The 19,471-nt window shown below is 44.4% G+C and overlaps 1 protein-coding gene across 5 annotated transcripts in view; it reads right to left on the bottom strand.

The window, feature by feature from the left end:
- Positions 1-19,471, bottom strand: part of ELMO2 (engulfment and cell motility 2) — a 1,277,433-nt gene that overhangs the window by 275,023 nt on the left and 982,939 nt on the right. For 4 of the 5 annotated variants that reach the window (XM_044090132.1, XM_044090131.1, XM_044090133.1 and 1 more), the window contains one exon: positions 723-758. The exons of the other annotated variant lie outside the window; for it this stretch is intronic. In XM_044090132.1, the coding sequence (XP_043946067.1) occupies positions 723-758 (36 nt within the window). The remainder of the gene's footprint in view (positions 1-722; positions 759-19,471) is intronic. 5 annotated transcript variants of the gene reach the window in all.

Raw genomic sequence — 19,471 nt, 5'->3', positions numbered from 1 at the left:
TCTTGCTGAATCATAGCAGGCGTGGAGCTATTGGTTTTAGACTTCCCTCCTGATTCCACAAAATACCATCATCCAGGACTTCAGCCAGAGACAAACACAATCTGCTACTTCACTTCCCTGTCCAAAACTAATAGAAAAGAAAATCCAGTCATGCTGCAAGGCCCTTTTCCCTTCAGCTACGTGTTTCAGTTTTCCCTCCTTCAGCTAGTGTTCCAGTCTCTTCTTTCACTTTCGAAATTGTCTTTTATATTCCTGAAAAGGAGCTCTACCTTGTGGTATAATTAAAAACTACAGTCTATTACTTCTACATGAAATACAGTAGGAGCTACAGTTACAACTTGAAATTAACAAAAAGATGACAGCTTTGGGGGGACATGAGGGTACAGCTGTTTTCAGGAAGAATGGCAGTTATTGGAACAGTTTATCAGTCAAGATGGTGGGTGCAAACTCAGCCAAGAATCCATGCATGCAGGGGACAGAACAAAGGGAAGATCACCAGGCTTAAAAAAAAGAAAAAAAGGATGGGAATAGAAAAAAAGCTCAGCATTCTGGAGGGATAGGAGACAGGAAAGATTTCAGGAGATATGGGTCACAGGAACAGAAATTTAGTTAATTTCTGCATTCATAACCTAGACTTCTGTATTGTTTTTTTTTTCCTGACCTTTAGCTGCCTTAAAGCAACGCCCATATTATAAGAGCTCAAAGTGATTTGTGCTACTTACAGTCAAGGGCAGGTCCAACAGATCTGGAGGTTCCAACTGAAATTGTGGCACAATGTAAAAAGAGACACAGCAAAGAGGTTACAAGACATCTGTAGCAGACAGGAATGGGAAAAAAGCAAAAGACATACCTTTCCTTAGTAGATAACAACTATCACTTAGTGTACTTCAAATCATAAATATGAATTAGGTTTGGGCAAGTATAGTAGAAAACAAAAGGAAGGTAGAGTGGTATAGTGTCTTCAATTTGTTACAAGCCTGGCCAAATCTGAGTACTGCTCTTCACAAGCTGATATTTAATAAACTTGCCCCTTTTCACGAAGACTGGCTACTGAAAAACATCTAGCAATTCCCCTCCCTTTCATTCTAAGAAGATTCAGTGTCAGACTTTTTATACACCACTTATCACACTGCTAATGAAATGCTGTACTGATTAGATAAAGTACAGCAAATTATATACTACTTACTGAAAGTAACTCAAAGCACAATACATGCTACATGTAGCAGGCTGAAGTACATACTGTTAACTGCATTTATTACAACATAACAACCTGGTTTGACATTTTAATTTATGGTTTGCTACCTTTGACCTTTCTATACATGTGTGTGTGTGTGTGTGTGTGTGTGTGTGTGTGTGTGTGTGTGTGTGTGCGTGTGTGCTAAAAGGTAATATCTGATCTTTAATATTATCCTCCTGAATATTTTTCACCACTGAAACCTGAACCTTGTACTGTATCTAAGGAACGCTAAATAAATCCAATTAAGAATTTGTTTTCTTATTTCTGCAACTGCTTGAGTATTCTTGATAACTAACTGCCCATTTCTTGGTGTGAACTGGGATACAACAGCTAATCACAATTTTACCAAAGCAGGATATGATAAACAGTATGCTTGTAAAGTGATGCAATGTACACATGGCTGCATAAATTAATATAATTTAGTATAAAATAACAAAAAAATAACACATATGCATTAAAAGTACTAAAGTAAAAAAAAAAAAAATATATTACAAAATCTGAATGAAGTTAAAAAATTAAAAGTGCATTCTTGCAAATCTGTCAGCCAGGTGTACAAAATTCTATTAAATGTTAAATGTTATAACAGAGAAAGAATTCTACCAGACCCAAGAATCTGAAAACATATACACTGTACTATGTAAAGCAGATTAACAAAGTAATCGATCTGCAAGATTTACAGAACTCTTAGATTATGTCTTGTGTATAACTTAAGAAACAAATTATTTGATAAGAGGCCTCCATTTGCCTCATTGTGTGACTGAATTACAGAATCACAGAATCAAAGAGAATACAAGGCAACTGGGCCATGTGGCAATTTATGTCTTGTCAGTACCCACCTTCAGACCTTACTTCACTTTTTCAAGGAGTGATAGGGCAGTTATGCGGGGGGTGACTAACTCCTTTAACAGGAAGTCATTAATCAGACAGTGCTCATGGATTTACCTGAAAGTGGAGAGTTGTATCCTGCAGGCTTACATGGTTGACAAAGAGGAGAAAAGTGCTGAAAAAGCTCATTTTGCTCACCTTTTGAAGAAGTACAAAATGGATGTAATCTATGTAATCAACCATAGGTTGTTTGGTAAGAAGCTTAGATTATGTTAAGTTGCTCTTAGGAAAGCAGAAAAATCTCAGTAGGTCTGTAGCAAATTGAACAGTCCCCGGGATTCATGAAGCTTGCGCTAGGCGCAGGCGTAGCATAAGTGGTATAACACCAAATATGGCCGCCGAGCGATTCAGGTACGATCCAGTTCCACGTGCACTACCAGCATATGCCAGATCTGCGCAGCTCTCGGCTCATGTATGCTAATCACCCCATGGGCAGTAGTGCCTCATGCAAATGAAGGTACATAGCGATTCATGAAGTGGTGCAGGTGTAGCGTAAGCATACCGAAATGTAAACCAAAAAAAAAAGGTTTACATTTTTCCAAACAGAACATCGGAGCCATGAAAGTGGACCAAACTTATGTATTACAAAGTTAACATATGCCAATGGCTAAATATACAGCCAATGGTATAAAAAAACATGAACAACACATAAAAAATAACATTTAATGTCATGGCCACACTAACGCAAAGTACAACCGCAGGGCATGTGTGCGCAAACAGGAACACAAGGAAAATATATACAGATGTCATAAAATTGCAATGTAACACAAATCATGATTTCACCATAATAGTCAATGGTATGCATGCTACACCACAACCAAGCTGCAAGGGTTGCTAAGTGTCTGTGACAGTGTTCGGCGTGGTAACTATGAATTAGTAGTCAATGCCATGCAAATGAGGCAAGTAATACTGAATCGCAAACGACCCGCTGGTGTAAGGATGTACCATATGGTGCAGTGGTACAACACCGAGGAGTGGTCTGGAGGTATACATGACATCAGCAGTGGGGTGTGCCACCGTAGCTGTAAGCACATTGGAGCATTGCAAATCCGGGTTGCCCATTGCTAAGCAAAGCCGCAGGATAGGGGTGTGAATGTAGCCATTGCTTTGCTTAGCTGAGAGCACACATGGTGCCCGAAAGCGCATCTGTATGTGGATGACAACGCGCTTGAAACCCGGTAAACGGCCCAACGCTGCGCGCACCACAGCTGAAACAGGAAGGTTATGGGAAGACAATAAGGAAATGCCGCAGTAGTGTAATTGGAGTACAACTGAGTAATTAACACCTATTAACTCACAGTGGGCCATTGACGGCAGCTAACAAGGCTGCTAGTAGCAACCTGCAGAACAGGATAGGGGAGGTGTCGGATAGCAAAGAAAAGAGAACTGTCACCGCAGAGCAAAGTAAACCTGCAGTAGATCGGCTGTAGAACACATTTCGCAACATAATCCTGGTTTGGGAAAGTTCAAAACAAGAAAGCAGGCTGCTGGATGCATGCCCGACAATGGGAGGGGAATTGTTAAGAAAAGTGAAGGCAAGGGCAAGAGGTGATCCACGGCAGCTAAATGTAATTCAACATCAAAGGCACCACAATAGCAGTACGTGTGGTAAAACACATAAGTAAGATACTCTGCAGCTATGATTGTACATACACACCCTATGACATCATCAGTGTTCAAAGCACAATAGTATAAAGTGTGAAGGCACCTCACACACACTCATGTATTCCCAAATACTGCACTGTCGGTGTAAACAGACGGGGAACTTTTACAATGTACTTGTTGGGAGCTGCCATAGCTGTGATTCATCACCATGTGTTGGAGACTGAAGGTGGTGTGGAGGATGATGCTGACAACCACCTCAGGCCCCGGGGGAGGAGAAGAGTGTTCAGATCAAGGGTAACCTACCAGGGGCTACATGATCTGGAGATAGTAGAGCATTACAGGGTGGACAGGGACATCATACAGCAAATTGTTGAGCTGTGCCGGCCACGCCTCAGATCCAGAAACAACAGAGGGGAACCCATCCCACTGGACACAAAGGTATGTGTAAGCTTGAAAATACTAGCCGCAGGTACCTTTCAAAGGCCAACTGGAGATATCACAGACATCAGCATCCAGGGTACTCCACCAGTTCCTGGATGCCATGTTACCACATGCCAATGAGCATATATACTTCCCCCGAACTCAGGAGGAGTTGGCCAGCAATATGCGTTTCTTCCACCATCTGGCAGACTACCCAGAGATACTGGGTGCAATAGACTGCACGCACATACATATTAAGTCACCACCCAGTGAGCATGGTAGGCACTATATAAACCACAAGGGATACCACTCCATCAACTGCCAGGTCGTGTGTAATGCCCAGGGCATTATCACAGATGTGTGTGCTGGCAGCCCTGGAAGCTACCATGACTCCCACATCTGGCATGCCTCACAGCTGAATCAGGTATTTGTCAGGGGGGACATCCCATATGGCCACCTTGTGCGGGATGCTGGCTATGCACTGGAGCCGTGGATGATGACTCCCATCAGAAAGGCACACACACCCATGCAAGAACGCCATAATGAGGCACACACACAAACCAGAATCATCATAGAGCGTGTGTCTGGGATGCTGAAATCACGGTTCCATTGCTTGGACATATCTGGTGGAGCCTTACAGTACTCTCCAGGCATGTGTGCCCACATCTTCATAGTATGTTCCATGCTACATAATATGATCCTGCAGAAACAGCTGCAGCAGGGACATAATGGTGAAGGCCCTCACAGCCCACCGCAATTGCCAAGGGCATCACAGGCACAGAGGGATTCAGACCACAAACACCCTGTTCTATCCCCAGTAGGCAGACGGAGGATTGCCCAATATGCCCATGCCTTGGCAAAGAGGGAACGTATAGCACATACACTGACAGTGTAGGCCCCTACGGACTGACACACTTCTCCACCTGCACACACAGTAAAATGGATGGCACACACACGACCACCTGTAAATTGTCATGTATAGGTGGTCTACTGTGTGAATCCTACATAGGCAGCCCTCAACTATTGCACACACAACAGCTATTGGTACAAGGTAAGTCAACACCTGAACAGTAAATGAAGCTAACAGCATGTGTTAATACTGTATGTATAGGTTCCTAGGTACATTGGTAGGTACATGCCTGATTGTCAGAGGCCATTCATCAGCCTAGGCAAAATGTGTCTGCTGTCGCCACCCCATCAATTAACTAACTGTCCCTCTGTGGAGCAGAGCCAATTGTGGGATCCCTGGGGTGTAACTACTGTTCCCCACCCACTCTGCAAGGATTCCCTGGTGTGTTAATGAGGGGCTCTATATAATGTAATCAGGGATGTAGTTCCAAAGTATGGGGAGTACCCATGACAGGTATCTGTCACCTCAGCATTCTCCAGTTATGGTTGTGGCAAGGTGTAGCACATTACAGTGTGTGGCTCACTGTGACATGGATCCCCATAGCTGGAGCACATCCATGAAACATCACTTGGACATACCATTAATAGGGATCATCCATATGTAAACTAACTGAGTTACACATTTGTTTGCAGTATGGAGGAACAGCCGTAGTACAGTCCACATACAAAACACCATAACACTTGTACTTATCCCAGATGCCTCAGTGGTAAAGCCACTGACTGTGTCATGCATGTTCCCGGTTCCACGACCTGCAAGGGCTGTTATGGAATTCCGATGGCACAAATAATGGATGTTGGATGCAGGTAATTAGAGCACGTTTAAGCACATATTAGCGGGTTTATGCGCCAGCAAGTGATGGTAAGCGTCGTTTAAACATGACTACACGTGCAAAACAGGTCTAAGCTTTGCTGAATATCGCACAGATCACAGACAAAGATGGACAGAAGAGCTGAAATCTGCATTATTCACCCTTGTACTAATGGTGCCTGCTCTGAGAGGTAAAATGACCACTGCCAGGAGTAGAACACGCAACCATGTACACAATCACCTACCACTAAGCTACCTGAGATGTACCAACGGCAGCTGTGTATTGTGACAGGTTAAAACACAAAAGGGCGGAGTTCAGGAAATAGTATACACTGCCATGTACCCAACGAAAGGTGTGTTCACTCTCTCTCTCTCTCTCTATATATATATATATATATATATATATATATATATATATATAATATAGAGATAGAAAGGGTGATAGAGAGATATATGTCGATATATACGGATATACATATATCTGCAAATATATGGATAAGTTAACAACATGTACACAACCATGGAGGTACAAATAAATAGGACACTATCAAATACCAAATGCTTTACATACCGACACGCGTAATCACAAGGCATAAAGACCGAAAGACCACAGTACCGGAACACTAGAATCGCGAGTACTATTATCACGGTGTTAAGGGACATTTAGTTATTGCTGCTGGCGCTGCGGTCCAGGTAGGTACTGTGTTTAAGTGTGTTTCTGATTGCTGTAGTGTATGTTCTGAGTGCAGTGTGTGTTTCCGTGGGACTGTAATGTGTGTGTGTATCTTTGCTTCGTGTGTCTGTTCGTGCTAACTCAGAGGTAGATTATTACAGTAGGTGTGGTCATAGCTGGCCTTAGTTAGGCATAGGCCAACTAAGTAGCCGTCTAGGGCGCCGCTTTAGTGGGGGCACTATACCAGTATTTATTTGGTGTAGGTAGACCAGGATGGGGGCACTGGGTGGTGTGGTGGGGGGTGCCATTGTGCCCTTTGCCTAGGGCACCAGTAGACCTAAGGCCGCTCCTGGGTGTGGTGTGGGGGGTGAAGCCACCCACATGGGGTGTATATGGGGCATGGCCACCTGGCCATATGTAGTGTCGGATGGTTTGTTTGGATGTGATGGGTAGCAGTGTGTCTGTGTGTGCATGTGTGTGTACTGTGTTTGTGTTAGTTCCACGAGTTTGACTGTTGAGAGTTTGAGTGTTCGGTATTGTGGGGTTTGGGAGTCTGTGAACGGTAATGTGGTTGTTGAACGTGTGTGCATTCCTGAATCCATGGGTTTGCCCTATACAGCAGTTGAAGTCTTCAAATATGTGCACAACATGGACCATAGCAATCACAAATTCTGCCATGACCGAACGTTATGAACAAAGGATATGGAGACTGTATCATAGCAACAACCCACGCCTGGGTGTGGGTAATGCTGGATTTACCCACGGTTGTCTTTGTTTGGCCACTCGGGCTTCGTCCTCGTGAACAAACCACACCAACCGCGGGTAAATTCACCATTACCCACACCCAGGCATGGGTTATTGCTATAATACACTATTACAAATATGTGCTATGGACATGAGCTAAACATGGGGTTAACACCTGTCCCACCTTGCGAGGGGCAGTCACTCAATGTGCGGTAGTATCCTGACCAAATTGAGTAAAAATACCAATGTCCTACAATCTCAAGACATTCTGCATGTTCCATAGTGAATATAATGGTTGCATAAAATAGTCATCTGTATCTAACATACCTACATGTAACAAGAAACAGGATAAGCAAGTAAACCGCTACAAGAATATAAGCTTTTATATAGGCATATATGTAAATTCTATACTTTCTACTGACCATGGGTATGTGTTGGCCTCTAAAATCCGATGTGTGTCCTGCAAATGTCCCACTATGGCCATATGAAAAGGTGGCAACCCAAGCCAAAGAGGTTTAGTCACCAAAACAACTCCAATGAGTGCAAATATCTGTGACAGAAATACACGAGACAGCTTTCATGTAGCAACATTTCATTACATACCAATGTATTTCAGGAGGGATTGAAGGATCAACATCACCTGCATGCTATATAGGAACCAGTTAATAATGGCTTAATGAATAAGCCTGCAATAACCATAGTATTAGTCTACTAAATGATACGTCTTCAATTAGGGAAGGAGCCCTCACACACATATGGAATATGTATAAATGCAGTCCCCACAAACCTTTATCTGCTATGTACACCCACCTACATCTCCCCCACACCCGAAACAATTGCAATACAGACTGTAATAACATCACAAACATCCACTCACTTAATGACATCTGCAGAAGCCTTAACATACCTTGTGAGAGACACACTATAATGGCGCTATGTGAAATCGTTGCTGTTGTACAATGGAACAGACGCCGATGTTACAGCTTTTGTTTGCAATAGTCTCGTATCAGATGGTCGAGATAACAGCTACACTCACATGTAGAACTACATCCTCTAGCCATTACACACAATCCACGGGGGACATGAAGTTAAAATATCTCTGTGTCTCTCCATATAGCAGTTGCAATTCATCACAAACAACACATCCAGGCCGTCTTTCTCGAAGGTAGGGCAAAGGGATAATGCCCAAGTGGAGTATTCAGTTATACCCCACTGTTGCCATGTAATTGGCTAATGGGTTAGCTGCACAGCTGATGTGCATGTAATCATCTGCTCCGGAACACCAATTGGTGGCAGGATACCACATGTTACTGGTATCTACGTATAAAAGGATGGCTTGTCATACATTCAAATCATATGCACATACGAGAAAACCATTAAAACAGAAAAAGGAATAAGACTGATATTTTCATAAACTCGGACTACTAAGAAGGCATGTAGAACACTCAGTATGTTAGTGTATGTAGTGCCTCTTCTGTATTAATGAAAGTGTACGCAATGCATATAGAGGGAAAAGGTATTCTGTACTGATGTATTGTTGAGCATAGTAACGCTTGTAGAAATTGTGTGTACTGCTGTGGGCCACAAGGTAAACACCTCATGCACCACAAGGTATGCTACACAAGGGCTTTAAACACAACAATTCCACTCCAGCTGCTGTCAGTGGCAGGGTTTGTCCAACAAGTACGTGCCATAACAGGGGATAGTATATGTTGATATACTGTAACAGTAGGCATATGTATGGACGTATAACTGAGAATAACATGTCTAAGGTGGTCCTGCTGTGCAATTATGATTTGCATTATGGGATATTGTTGCAAAAATGTGAAATGTACAGTATTATAGGTAGATATGTCTAACATTTTACATAGCATTACTGTTATATTATGCAAACATCGGGTATGTCTACTGCCATGTACAATACACAATAACAGGATACATATGACTTGCAGTCACCAGACAGTGTAACAGCATGATAGCTAATTGGAATGGAAGAGCTACTCAATTATCCATGCACAAAGGACATGTAATAGCTTCATAGGTTCATAGTTAGGTACTATGCTGTCTGCCCAAGTCCATTCATAAGCCCAGCTACAGTGTTTTCACTTGTGGCACCTCCCTAGGTTAATGTCCTGTGCTTGTGAACAGCAGAGCCATTTGTTTCCTGCACCTGTGTACAGTAGAGCCACTGCAGTGATACCTGGTGTACATGTCTGTCTCCCATCCACCCATCAAGGTATCTCTTGAAGAGTGCTAGTGAGGGTCCCTGCCTGATGTACATAGGAATCATGTTCCAAAGCATGGTGAGTGTCCGGTTCAGGAATGTATCCCTCCAGCACATCCTAGTCATCATTGTGTGTGGGTACATATCCCAGAACATGTGGCTCTCAGTGGCTTTTGCTTATGTGGAGCATATCCATCAATATTGTTTTGGACATGGGCCTTGTATGTTCAGCAGAGATCACCTCTGGGTATGCAGTAAGCAAATGAGTACAGTTGGGGTTTCTGTAGTTGGGCTGCATACGTCATCCTTCGGAGGTCAGTAATCCTCTTGGTGTGTTAATGTTGTGGTATTTAAAGCTGTTGCTGTTGTCTCGTAAGGTACATCCCAAATGGGGTGTTGTACCCTTTAATGTGTTTCATAAGCTAGGAGTAGAGAGGTACAATGGCTGCCTTTGTTCCAGCTACAAACCCATTACAGATTAGGGTGGCCACGTAGAAGGATTCCCACGCCACCTTGGCAATATGGTTATCAAAGGAGTGGGTGCTATCTACTTGTGTTCTAAGATCCCTTATAATGTCTTATGTATGTAGGGGACTACCACCTATGTGATAGTCAGTGGGTGATTGGTGTAATCCAAAGGGGATGTCTATGCATCTTGTGGCATGCAGCTTGAGGCCATGTTATTGACACCAGGTATCCGTCACAGTGACACCCTTATGGAGGGTGTCTGTATCAGCTGGTGAATCAATCATGGCCCCTAGTTTGCAGTTGTCTGCAAACCTATTCAGGGTAAGTCCTTCTGTGCTAGCCTGTACCTCAGAGAAGCATATACTGAACATGAGGGGCCCTATGACCGATGACTGGGGTATGCCAATTGTAACTGATTTACAGTAGGACCTAGGGTATGCTACCCTCACTGTGTGGGTCCTGCCCATGAGCCACTTTGCATAACATCTCATGACGTAGGGGTTGATGCGCAGGTGGATGTGTATGTTGACAATACCAGAATGGGGAACGGTGTTGAAAGCCATTGACAGGACAAGGTAGGCTGTATGGACCTCCTTACCCTCATCTACTACCTTGGTAACTGTCTCAATGGACTCCACCAGGTTTAGGAGTCATGGTCTGGCCCTAATAAATCCAAACTAAAGGTTTGGAGGCCACCAATGTCTCTGTGAATGAAATCCATGATGATGTGCTCCATAGCCTTGCAGAACAGTCTAGTCAGGCGTATAGGGCAATAGTTCCTCTGGTCCATTGTGGCGCCACCTTTGTGGAGTGTGATAACTGTTGCTGTGCACCATTCAGGGGCCACAATGCCTGATACAAGGCTATTAGTGAATTTGGTGCCCAAGTGGGGAGCCATTTCGTTCTGAAGTTTTTGTAAATCGCAGCCTGGGATGTTGTACGGTCACATGGAGTCTGTGTTCCTGGCTTTAGTGAGTGCAGCTTGGAACTGCGTAGTTGTGACCGCAGGGACTCTGCATTGTTCCTGTATAGACTTGGGCCCTTTAGGGTGTGAGAGGGGTGTAAAGTTAGCACTGAACCTATCTGCCAGGATGTTGCCAATATCAATTAGTTCTTTAATGTTCGTGCCTATCCGCTGTATGTCAGAGCAGATGTGGGTATCGCCATCGAGAGTAGTGACATACGTCCAGAACACTTTGTGGTAGTCCTTGGAATGAGTCGCAGTAATGTTTACGTAGCTAGCTTTGGAGGATGTGATAAGGGATCACAGATTTCTACTGAGGTTGACCAGGGAGCTACCCCACCCATGGGATTGTATTCTACTTTGCAACAGTCTCCTCCTTCTGTTGTACATTATGTCCATGGCAGTGGACCCCCAAAGTGGCGTCCGTTATTTGGTGGGTACTGTCATGGCTCTGTTTGGGATAGCATGATCCATGCAGTCGTGTAAGTGCTCATTAAGTGCAGTTGTGTATGATTCAGCATTTATAACTATACTGTCCATCTGCACGGGTGTCATGACATTTACTACTGCTGTCAAAAGAAGCCTGAAGTTGGCTTTGTAGAAATATTGTACTGTGTTTTTCGTGAAGGGTGTGGTGCCAGGATGTGGATAACAAGGGTGATTAGTATATGTTCGGATCTGACCAACGAGGGGATAACCCCAGGTGTGAAACACCAGTCACACATGTTGGTAATGTCCAGGTCTAGGATACTGTTGGCCCTGGTGGTAGTGTGGATAGGTTGATCCAGCCGATTGGAGGTTATGAATCCCAGAAAGCGTTGGCCTAATGTGTCAAGTGATTTACAGTCAGTGACACCCTGACCGCTGTGTAGGTTGTATGTCTTCCCCTTCAATTAACAGAACCATAGCTTAGTGTTTGCACATGTTATGGTAGGATGGCTTATGACACACCTGTGAGCTGTCTTCAGCAAACATCCATCTGCAAAGTTCACCCACCACTTTATGTACACACACACATCCATCCATACCTGATGTAATCTTACCGTACTGTCAGTATTTCACCATATACAGGTGTCAATGATGGGGCTGCATTGCAACTGCATGTTGTAGTAAGACACAGATCAACTGCAAACATCAGCTACTGCACAAGCATGGTAGCTGAATGCACACCACTACATGTACATGTGTGTAGGTCCTACATTCCTGTCATTTAGCCATGTTTGTAGGCATTGCAATTGGTGGACATGTGTGATGACATACATGACACATGGACTGTTGTATGATATGATAGTTGTCATGGGTAACCAGTACAGAGGGAATATTAACTCAGTCAACATTGCTATCACACCTTATGTACTGTTAGCATTCAACAGCCATGGACCCACCTTCCATGTGCATGTGTGTAATTGCTGTAGTCACTTGTCTGCAAGAAGGACAGCAACAGCTATGCTATGTACATATGTGTTGTGTGTGTGTGGGGCATGTATATATCCATGGCAGGTACATGTATGTCATATCCAAACATGAGTGTGTTTACTGGTGTACAGCAACAGTTATCTGTCATAGCTGTATATGACCCAGGGACCCTGTTATGTGTACAGCCGACCTGGTTATGAACAGTGATATCATTGCATTGCATAACACATGATGGATCCGTGTCAGTACATGGGAAGTCTGCACAGTTGCTGTAGAGCTAGGTACAGTCCACTGGTCATGAGTAACATGGTGTTATACTAATGTATGTTTTGCCACATGTATGGATGTGTGTTGCTGGTCCAAGGACATGGTAATGTCTGAGGGCTACATCCTAGAATGCGGCTTTTGACACTGTGATCTGCACCTGACACATCTGTGATGGCTTTTGAGAGTGTACTGGTCAGTACATGTGAGTGGTCTTCATGTACATGGGGACACTACCACCTGGAGCGGTCCGTAATGGTGTTATGGCCCACATGTCTGTATCTGAGGTATACGGTGGTAGTGCTATTGTGCACAACTGAGCCTTATGCCAGGTGTTCCTCACTGCACAGATGCCAGTATTCCCCATTATTGGATCTAGATTGGCAGCTGTGATTACGAACGCTACACATCTAGCACTGTTTAGCATATACATACAATGCAGTTGTCCTCTAGGTGTCAGGGTGTTTACCTGGTCTCAGGACATTCATCTATGAATGGTACTATATGGGCAAAGTAGCCACTCCTGGCAGGACATCACCACGGGTGGTATTAGTATGCCAGGTTTTAGATTGGTACAGCTAAGGTGATGGACAGCAGCAGACGTTGTGTAGAAGACCGGTGTCAGATATATGTAGTGAAGCGTTCATGCTAACAATGATGACTATCGACACACTGTGCCCTTCCGTGTTTAGAATCAGAGTGCATACAAGACAGCCCTTAGCTACTAAGTGTGCGAGCATGCCCAGTACAACTTTGTGTAGAAGGACACATAGTGCATTCCAAACGGACGTGTGTTACTAAGTGTGTGAGCATGCCCAGTTACGCCTTGTGTCGGTTATGTGTCTCTATGTGTATGGGCATGACCACTGTAATCCTGTAGAGCAATAGTGGTCATTCAGGCAACAGATGGCCATACCTCACTTCAGGATGGATTCCTACATTGAACACACTGGTTCACAGGTATGTACACCGTAACTGCCAGCATCCATGTCGATGTCCGCATTCCTAGAAGGTCATATTGACTGTCCTGAAAGGTGTAGTGTCTGTGGCATGTCTCGTATCTATGTAGTGTTGTAATAGTGGTCCGTAGATAGGCAGTTGTCTTGCTCACACCACTGGTGTGTGTTTGTCTCCGTCTGCCTTGGGACAGTAATATGCTTTTAGACTGCTCACTCTCCATACAATCCTTATTGGCGTCTTTTCCATTGCTGATGATGTCACCCACCTAGAAGTATGCTTCTGGGAGTGCTGTGATCCAGTAATCTCGGTAGCGCGTTCTATAACCGCGTAATTCTGTAGTGTGATAAGGTAGTTAGATCTATGTTCTAATCCCAGCCATATCAATTGTGTGTGTGTGTGTGTGTGTGTGTGTGTGTGTGTGTGTGTGTGTGTTTTTCCATCTGCCTGGGAACAGAGTACTGCTTTTAGACTGCTCACTCTCCATACAATCCCAATTGGCGTCTTTTCCATTGCTGATGATGTCACTCACCTAGAAGTATGCCTCTGGGAGTGCTGCGATCCAGTAATCTGTGTAGCATGTTCTGTAACTGCGTAATGCTGTAGTGTGATAGAATAGACAGGTAGGTGTTCTATTCCAAGGCATGACAGGTGTGTGTGTTTGGCAGTCATATCCTATGTGTTGGCATCTGTGAGTGGCTAGCTCCAGGATATGTTGAGCGTGTTTTGTTGTTTTCCTATATAGTGTCCACAAATGTCAAAATCGCCCAAGAGACTGGGTTGGCAAGACATACACATACATTCGCCAATAGGTCTGGTGAGTAAATGTCAGCAGCCCTACTCTTACCCTTAATACAGTCTGACCCATGTGACGCAACGAAACACACTTTCCTTGATAGTAACACCAGTACATAATGCAGGAGGCACATGTGGTTTCTTTTTCATTCTTGTGTAATGCTTTGGTGTCATGTGGTCCGCTGTTGTGATATATATATTCTATATCTACGTATGTATGTGTATATGTATATGTGTGTGTGTGTGTGTGTGTGTGTGTGTGTGTGTGTGTGTGTGTGTGTGTGTGTGTGTGTGTGTGTGTATATATATATATATATATATAAAAATACATATATATATATATATATATATATAGATATATATATATATATATATAGATAGATATATATATAGATAGATATATATATATACATATATATATGTGTGTGGACATTAGCACACATAAATTTACATGATGGAATACATGTCCTATACTACTGAATGCCTGTGCTGGATGATCTGTACGTGATCACCTCAGATGTATGTATATCTGCCATGGCTTAGTGGTAAAGCACATTGTCTGTGGTGTGCAGGATCCTGGGTTCTAGTCGTGTAGAGACCAGTTATTTTGCTTCTGTGAAGAACAAGGGACATCGAATACAGTGATAGTAAGGCACCTTTAACCAGTTGTGTGCGGATCTGCGTGACAGTAAGCAGTGGTTATTATTTTGGAGGCTCAGTATGGGTCATATAACTATGCATTAGAAGACAATACTATGCAAATGAGGATGAAAATGGTGAATCCCGTTTATCCCCAGGGTGTGATGCAGATCCCAACAGTGTATGTGTATAGATAGCCGGGTGCAGGACTCTAATATAAGTGAAAGCATGGGGGGGTGTCAGGCATACTGTACGTACATTGGAGCCCTGTGTCTCGGGAGTGCTCCTGCCTTAGCACGCCTAAGCTAGGGGTGTGTCTATACCTGCCTAGTGAAACTAGGAGGGACAACAGCAGTAGTGGAGTAGTCAAAGTGAACAAGCTGCGCAAACAGGTGATAATTAGCACAATCAGCAGATTACATGCCCAGCCCGGCACAGAACACTATGGTAAAGTGAGCAAGCACCATACACACAGGTTTTTTTCCACACTCTACACCACCGGTGTATACATGCGGGGACATTTCTCGAAACAATCCAACCAAATGAGAAGGGCTGCAGCAGCAACATAGACCAACATGTGCAGGAGGCTGAGGGTGGTGAGGATGTGAATGCTGCCGAACAACCCTCAGTGAGGAGACAGAGAAGAGTTTACAGACCCAGGGTAACCTACCAGGGGCTACATAAGCTGGAAATAGTGGAGCGCTATGGGGTGGACAGAGACCTCCTACAGCAGATTGTTGAGCTGTGTCGGCCACACCTGACACATCGAACAGGCCATGGGAAACCCATCCCACTGGATACCAAGGTATGTGTAGGCCTAGGTATACTAGCCACAGGTACCTCCCAAAGCACAACTGGGGATATCATGGGGATCTCACAGGCATCTGCATCCAGAGTATTGCACCAGTTCCTAGATGCCATGTCACCACATGCCAGTGAGCACGTATATGTCCTCAACACACATGAGGTGTTGACCAGCAATATGCGTCTCTTCCACCAAATAGCAGACTACCCTGGGGTAGTGAGTGCTATAGCCTGCATGCACGTATGCATCAAAGCACCACATGGTGAGCGGGGTAGGGCCTACATTAACCACAGTGGCATACCCTCCATCAACTGCTAGGTCGTATGCGATGGCCAGGGCATTATACTGAATGTGTGTGCTGGCTGCCCTGGAAGTTATGACGATTCTGATATATGGCATGTGAAGCAGCTGTACCATACCTTTGCCAATATGGACATCCCCTACAGTCACCTAGTGGGGGATGCTGGGTAACCACTAGAGCCGTGGCTGATGACACCCATCAGCAATGCACACACACCTGAACAACTACTCCATAATGGGGCACACGCATAGGCAAGACATATAATTGAGCGTGTGTTTGGGATGCTCAGGTCATGGTTCCAGTGTCTGGAGACATCCGGTGGAGCCTTGCAGTATTCACCAGCTACATGCACCCAAATTGTTATGGTATGTGCTATGCTACACAATATGATCCTGCGGAAACAGTTGCAGCAGGAACAGCATGGGGCAGGGCCACACAGCCCCCCACCAATGTCAAGGCCTGTACAGGCACAGTGTGACTCGGAGGAGGAACTACCTGAGCTGGACCCAGTAGGTGAAAGAAGGCGTGCACAGTATGACCTGCCCTTGGCAAAGAGGCAACGCATGGCATATGTACTGACACAGTAGGTACCCAGGGAATTTCACCCTCTCTGACTCGCACAGACAGTAAAAGGCATGCCAAACATGACACTACCTGTGCTCAGCCATGTAGAGGAAGTGCACTGTGTGCATCCGACATAGGCAGCCCTCTAGCACCATCCTCAGGTATGGCACACCCTCAAGGTAAGTCAATCAACCAACCAATTGGCAGTTGTATTAGAATGTGTTTTTACCTGTAGCTATGGTATGGATGTGAGCATGCAAGGGAATTTGGTGGCCGAATGTTAGGGCAGCGAACAGTACATATCCATACTGGCACCATGACATCCGTAGCACATACCGGGGTCACAATAGTAGCCAGTAGTACACAGGGTTTCCTAACCCACTGCAGGTTATGGGCTGAACATCATGTGTGTCCATACAGCCCACACAAGTTTCAAACAGCTGGACAGGTGTAGACCAATACAGACAAATGCTATACAATGGCCTCTGGATATGCCCAATGGATAACCCCACCCCCCCACAGACACACACACAGACTACAGCAGGCCAGGCAGTTGGATGTAGGTTGTGAAGGCTAGGACATCTGAAACCACTATGCTGGTAATTAAAGCTAGGATCAGAATTACACTGGTATGCCTCTAGCCAGCACATTAGGTAGGTCCACACACTGAAATGGAGAACCTGGCATACCAGTACAGTAGTAGCAAAAGTGTACAACTGTCAGCTGTGCCCCCCTTCCAACGTACACATGTAAAAGTCATGTGCACCACCCCCGGTGCTGTGTAGGAATGTGGATACAGTTGGATGTCCCTCCACGCTGTGCAGAAAAGTAGCGACAGTCAATGCCACATGACCGATAGATACCCTGTAGACACAGCATGCCACCTGTCAGTGTACAACGCAGGGGTCGGCACCATAGTACTGACTACCTGGACATGTAACACATGCGATCCAGTTGACCATACTGGCCATGCTGAAACACATGAAGGTATGACGGTAATGTAAGTCGACAACATGCGTAACGGTCATACTGGGCATGCTCACACAAACACAAGACAGCCAGGTCTGCAAACACCAGTAGTCTGGACATATCTGCCAGTACATTTCTATACCGCTGGATGACTGTGCTGTATGGTATGTGTGTGGTACTGTCTATTGTCTGTATATATGCCATGGTGTATTGGTAATTCTGATCAGCTGTGTGTGCAGGGTGTTGCTACCAACACTTGCAAAGGACAGTTCTTTGTTTGCGGCCAGAACAAGGCCTTTGGATACGGAGTGGGTAAGGCACATTGCAGCAGTTGGGAGTGGTTGTGCGTGGGCTTGCACGGTGTTAAGCACTGCTGACCTCTGGTTACAGTGCCTTATACTTGTTTAAACTCCACATTTCTTTAACAGTGCAATACTCGCATACTGGTAGACAAACATGCTTACACCCGCTCACTCCCTCACTTGCACGTGCACCGACATTGGTGCTTGCATTTGTCACTCACGCTGGGTGGGCGTGATCCCTTGTGATGCCTATTACATCGGACTACATGATTACAGTATCGGGTATGGCTGACCATTATGCGACGTTAGGCGTTTGACTGTACAGAATTGGCAGCCTGTCCAGTGACATAATCATATTATATGCGTGTTCCTCATACAATCTGCTCCCATCTGGCTGATACATGGGAACTGATACTCTGCAATGCAGACAAGTAAATGTGTTTTGGGAAACACATCTTTCTGCCGAGTCATGCTACCGCATACCTATTGTAGGTTTTCCACCTTTTAAATTATCCGAAGTGAGACTTTAGGATTAACACCTTTTCCACTTTGCATGGGACAGTCCCTCATTAGGCATAGGTGTCATGCGAGAATAATCTAGGCATAGCAAATATCCTGATTACAGGACAATATTATATTCTACTTTTCTCTAATAGTTGCATGTAATGGTTATTGTATAAATGACACTTCGATATGTTATGTGAAGTGGCATAGGCAACTTGACTGCTGCTAGACTAAGCTTTGATTTGTGCTAATATGTATATTTCTGTACTATGCATGGCTGTAGGTATGTTCTGACCTGGTACAGCTGACATTTCTAAGGAGCAGGTCCCACTTTGGCCATTTGGAAAGGTGGCAGCCCTATAGGACCTATATGTACAGATGTCAGATCTGGCAAGGCAACACATACCCACAGCCAGTAGAAAATTGACCACTTCACCGGTTTGCATAAGTTAAGGTTATTCTTGTAGCATTATATTTGCTAATACTGTTTCCTATAACATCTAGGTGTTTCAGATACAACAAAATCATTTTATGCAACCACTACAGACAATATATGGAAACTTTTCCAGAAATCACAGTCCATGTGCCATAACATTCATTTTACAGGACATAACTGCCCAGAGTGGAGTGTCCCTCACAAAGGCGAACAGGTGGTAATCCCAAACTATTATGCTATCATCTACCTAAGGTGGTCGGCGGAATATGCGTTTTCCGTCAATAGCAGACCTCACATGCGAATGGGGGAGAATGAACACTGTATCAGGGACACTGCATAACACCCTCAGGGATACATTCAGATGATTGGTTCTACTAACCTGACACATTGACAGTCACAGGGCATATGTATTCATTCACATTTGTCGAGGTACATGCTGTTTATGACTCATACATGTTGTCATTAGTCATTAAGTGTATTCCGCCACCTGTCCACATAATATCACTAGTTCTGGAAGGCTTTAGTTAGGACTGTGTTACATTCTGATTCGTAATCACGGACGTCCATGATAATCGGGTACAG

Source organism: Protopterus annectens, chromosome 12.part0 (genome assembly GCF_019279795.1).
Source record: "Protopterus annectens isolate FY-2018-M chromosome 12.part0, PAN1.0, whole genome shotgun sequence".
NCBI lineage: Eukaryota > Metazoa > Chordata > Ceratodontiformes > Protopteridae > Protopterus > Protopterus annectens.
The sequence above is the reverse complement of the archived record's forward strand: the minus strand, read 5'-3'. Positions and strand labels throughout refer to the sequence as shown.